The sequence below is a fragment of the Penaeus chinensis genome, chromosome 43 (assembly GCF_019202785.1).
Source record: "Penaeus chinensis breed Huanghai No. 1 chromosome 43, ASM1920278v2, whole genome shotgun sequence".
Classification (NCBI taxonomy): domain Eukaryota; kingdom Metazoa; phylum Arthropoda; class Malacostraca; order Decapoda; family Penaeidae; genus Penaeus; species Penaeus chinensis.
Window position 1 is genome coordinate 2,073,846 of NC_061861.1, and position 5,000 is coordinate 2,078,845.

The 5,000-nt window shown below is 44.1% G+C and overlaps 1 protein-coding gene across 1 annotated transcript in view; it reads left to right on the top strand.

Moving 5' to 3' along the window:
* LOC125048193 (ankyrin repeat and zinc finger domain-containing protein 1-like) overlaps positions 1–5,000 on the top strand; it is an 18,602-nt gene that overhangs the window by 12,046 nt on the left and 1,556 nt on the right. The window contains 1 exon segment of the mRNA XM_047646763.1: positions 3,415–3,600. Within this exon segment, the coding sequence (XP_047502719.1) occupies positions 3,415–3,600 (186 nt within the window).

Below are 5,000 nucleotides of genomic sequence, written 5' to 3' on the forward strand. Positions count from 1 at the left end.
TACTATCGAGGGAATTGAATCAGCTGAGAGTTGAGGTGGCTGCTCTCTCGGAGGTGAGAAGACCTGGCAGCGGCACGATTAGTGTGGGTGGCTACACCTACTACTGGTCGGGCTGCAGCAATGGCCACCATCTCCAGCAGACTTCAACCCTCGGTAGTTGAGGTCACTCCAGTCGATGAGCGTATCATGGTATTGAGACTGAAGCTTTCATTTGGCTTCATGTCTCTTGTTGCTGTATATGCTCCTACGGATGTATATAAACTTGAGGTGAAAGAGATGTTTTACGCCAAACTTGCATCTGTGGCAGACAGATGTCCTCGGCGAGATATTCGTATTGTTCTGGGTGACTTCAATGCGGTATTCGGCTGTGATCGAGCTGGCTACGAGATGTCTGTCGGTCCTCATGGCTCAGGAGCTGATGCTGGCAGCGAGAATAGCCTCCTTTTCCGTGACTTTGCTAGGTCCACAAATTGAGGATTTCTGGCTCCTGGTACCAGCGTTCTGACCCACATCGTTGGACTTGGTACAGTGGTACGGGTAGAGTGGCCAAGGAGATAGACCACATCCTCGTTAGCACTTGATGGAGGATCCTCCAGAACTGCAGGGTTTATCGAAGCGCTGAGTTCTGTGGAACTGATCATAGATTAGTTGTGGCTACTCTCCGGGTCCACTTTAGAACCCCCCGTCACCCAAATGAACACCCTAGGGTGTTTAATTTGGACAGATTGAGGGAAGATGAGTGTACCCGGGGGTTTGCCGAGGCTCTCTCTGGTCGTCTCACAGCACTCAAGGGCCAGACAGACCCTGTTCTTATGTGGGATACCTTCAAGCGTGAAACGCTTGATGCTGCTCAGGAATCCATTGAATTCCATCTCGCAGGAGACACTGGAAGCCACAGCTGCTTGTCGTGTGGCTCGACTGTCAGGGGATCGCAACTTGCACCGCTCTCTGGTGCGCAGGACTAGGTCACTGTTGAGAAGGGATAAGGAACAGTTTATCAGTAGTCTTGCAGAGGAGGTCGAAAGCCATTTCCTAGTAAATGACCTTTGTCCTGCCTACCAAGCTCTGAGAAAGCTGAACTCCAAGCCCCCCTCACAGACAACTGCAGTCCGCTCAGCAAGTGGCCAGATAATCTCAGATCCTGATGGGGTGCGTGTGCGTTGGGCTGAGTATTTTGAGTAGTTGTATAAGGTTGATCCACCAACAGTTAACATGGATGCGGGTAATGTTGAGACTCCTCTGCCAGATCCACCCATCAGCGAGGATCCACCCTCCCTGACTGAAATCAGGGGGGCGATCTCCAAGCTGAAGAGTGGTAAAGCAGCAGGTGTTTGTGGCATCCCAGCCGAATTGTTAAAGGCTGGTGGAGAACCTATGGCAAGGGGCTTGCATGCAGTACTGTCTGCCATCTGGCAGACTGGTTCCTTTCCCCCTGACCTGCTGAGGGGTGTGGTCATCCCTCTCTGGAAGGGGAAAGGGATCGGTGGGACTGCAGCAATCACCGAGGCATTACACTACTCAGTGTACCAGGCAAGGTACTCGCGCACATCTTACTGAGACGTATCAGGGACCACCTGTTGAGGCACCAAAGGCCGGAGCAATCTGGATTCACTCCTGGTAAGTCCACAATAGACTGCATCCTGGCGCTTCGAATCATTATAGAGCGCCGTCGTGAGTTCGGACATGGGCTGCTCGCAGCCTACATCGATCTCAAGAAGGCGTTTGACACGGTGCATTGCGAATCTCTCTGGGAGATCCTGAGACTAAGAAGAATTCCAATAAGGATTATTGGACTAATTGCAAACCTGTATACAGACACTGAAAGTGCTGTAAAGTGTGGTGGGGGCCTGTCGAGCTTCTTCCCTGTTAGTTCAGGTGTGAGGCAAGGCTGTGTTCTTGCACCAACACTTTTTAACACTTGCATGGATTGGATACTGGGTAGAGCTACTGTCCAAAGTCACTGTGGAGCAACTCTGGGCAATATCAAGGTTACAGACCTTGACTTTGCTGATGATGTTGCCGTACTCTCTGAATCTCTGGAAACCCTTGTGGCGGGTCTTGATGCATTTAGCAATGAAGCGAAGCCCCTGGTGCTAGAGGTCTCCTGGACCAAGGCCAAGATCCAGGATTTTGGGGGCCTGCTAGGAGACCCTGTCCAGTCGATACGTGCTTGCGGTGAAAACATCGAAGTCACAAAGAGCTTTATATACCTCGGTAGTGCATTTCACGACTCTGGGCTGTCAGACCAAGAAGTCAGTAGACAGATTGGCCTGGCAGCAGGGGTCATGAAATCTCTCGACAAGAGTATTTGGAGATGTCAGTACCTGTGCAGAAGGACCAAGTTACGTGTTTTCAAGGCCCTGATACTGCCAGTTTTACTCTATGGAAGTGAAACTTGGACACTATCTTGTGCTCTGGAATCTCGTCTTGATGCCTTTTGTAACAGATCCTTGCGCCGGATCATGGGGTACAGTTGGCGGGACCATGTGTCCAATCAACGGCTGCACCGTGAGACCGGTACAGGACCTGTTACTTGCACAATCCGTGATCGCCAACTCAGGCTATATGGCCACTTGGCTCGACTCCCACAGGATGATCCTGCCTATCAGGTTGTCTCTGTCTGAGACAACCCTGGGTGGAGGAGGCCTGTGGGACGACCGAGAAGGTCGTGGCTTGGGCAGATCGATCAAACCTGTTGTGAGGAACTAGAGATGGGCCGGGCCCCTGCCTGGCGGCTCGCCATGAGGGACCCTCGCAGGTGGAAACAAAAGATGGATGCGGCTATGCGCCCCTGCCGGTGTTAGCCCCAAAATGATGAATGATGATGATATAATCTGACTTAGCAAAGCCTAATTTAAACTAATCTGAATTATTCTCTCCTAACCAAAATTAAGCTAACAGAACCATACCTAACTTTGCTCACACAAATCTAAAATGTTTAAATCTTTTCCATCTGGAGAAAGAAATTGTGATTGTAATAATGAAATCACTGCGTGGGTGTCATTACTTAACTTGAGGTGGAATCTTGCCTAAACTCTACATCATGGCTTTGACATATACAAAGATTTGATTTATCATTTTGCTGTCCATAATTTTTGTATACCAATCACTTTGCAATCCATTTCTTATATTTCAGCATATTCCTCAGATTCCACAGGCCCTCATTACAAATATATTTAATATATTGTGATCCATTCCTCACTTTTCAATCCATTTCTTGTATTACAGACCAATTCTTATAATAGGCAGACATTGCAAGTTCCCATTTCAAGTATTTTGATTATACCATAACCCATTTCCCATTTCCATTCCTCATAATGTAGCCCATTTCTTGGATTGCTCAGGCATGGAGCCCCTGACTGTCATTTATCTTATTACAGTCCATTTCTTTATAACACATCTTACATTGCACAGGCACGCATCCCGAGCCCACTGACAGCAGAGCAGGAAGCAAAGGAACAGGCAAAGGAGATGGAGAAGAAGAAGGCACAGGAACAAGCCAGAGAGCAGAAGGAGAAGGAGAGGAAGCGAAAGGAAGAAGAAGCCAGGAGAGAAAGAGAAGAGAAAAAAAGGTTTCTCAAATTAAGTGACAGAGAGAAGGTATATGGTGGTATTTTTTTCTGTCGCTCTTCTCATCTGCTGCTTTTGCTTATGTTTGCATTCTCTGGTTTTGTTATTTTCTGTATTGCTGGAAATCGAGTTCCATCACTGATTTTTTGAATGAATGATATTAGCTAATAGCTTTCAAACACTGATATCATTTGTATTTAAAAGAGAAGTACATGGATAAAAAGAGAAAGAGAAAGTCAACAGGAAGGAAAAAATATTTTTTGCGGAAAGTCAACAGGAAAAATGTATATATTTTAATTCATCACAGATGTTTAAGCTAGTATTCTGACAGCTGAACTCTTAGGTGATATTTAGGGGCCTAAGAAATTAAAGCATCAAAATACCTGTCTCCCTTCTTGGTTGATTTAGGAAGAATTATCTTTTTGTGACCATATAGTTTTACCAGGCTTGCTTTAAGTTCTTGTTTTTTACCCTTGTTTCTTATTGTTCCTCGCACTATTGCTTGACTCAGAACAAAATCTTATTCATGGTCAGGAAATACATGACTTAAACTGCAGTGGAGGTCTGCAACACATACAATAAAATAATAGATTAAAGGTCAAAATATCCCCATACAGGACCAACATACACAGTGCAATCACACAGCTAACTGAATGTGCAGTTCCAAAACTTTGTGTCTCTCACACACGAGAGCTCTCTATTCCCTTGCATATACTCCCATAAGTCACACAAATAACATCAAAATAAAATATCTCTTTGAGAACTAATTTTTGAACCAACTAAAAGCTTTTCAGTTCATGGGTAAAAGACTGGTGCGTGTCTAAAATGTATGTGAACATTTTGATTCTGTTACATGAATATATGTGCAGTACATGGATACTGTATTATTGTTCTTGTTGAATGTGTTATTGCTAGATTTGTAAAAAGTGTTCAAGAGAAACTGTAAAAAAAATTAAAATGATTTTTGGTAGCATATTGGCTCAGATATCAGAACGCATATATACTATGTTGAAGATGCATTGAATAAGTCATAATGGGTGTGCAGTGAATCCTTTGTCATGGAAATTTATTAAATTTATCATGATTTACAATAGAAATAAGCAAGACCTCATGCAGATTTGCTGAATATGTTTACTATGTCTTAATGAAAACACATTAAGTACATGATGATGGAGATATGTTGAATACAGTATGGTGGAAATTTGATGGTCTAAATGGGCAGAATAGATGTCTTGAGTTGTGAGCTTGCACTACATAAATGGCAAAATGTGAAAAAAGTAGATAGATTGATATATAGATTCAGATAAAAATATAGATAATGATATAAATATAACTTTATAGTCATGTTGGATGTAGAGAATCATCATTAAAACCATATACAGAGGAATACCACTTTCAGTCAATAATGATTAAGGTACAGAGATGGTAGA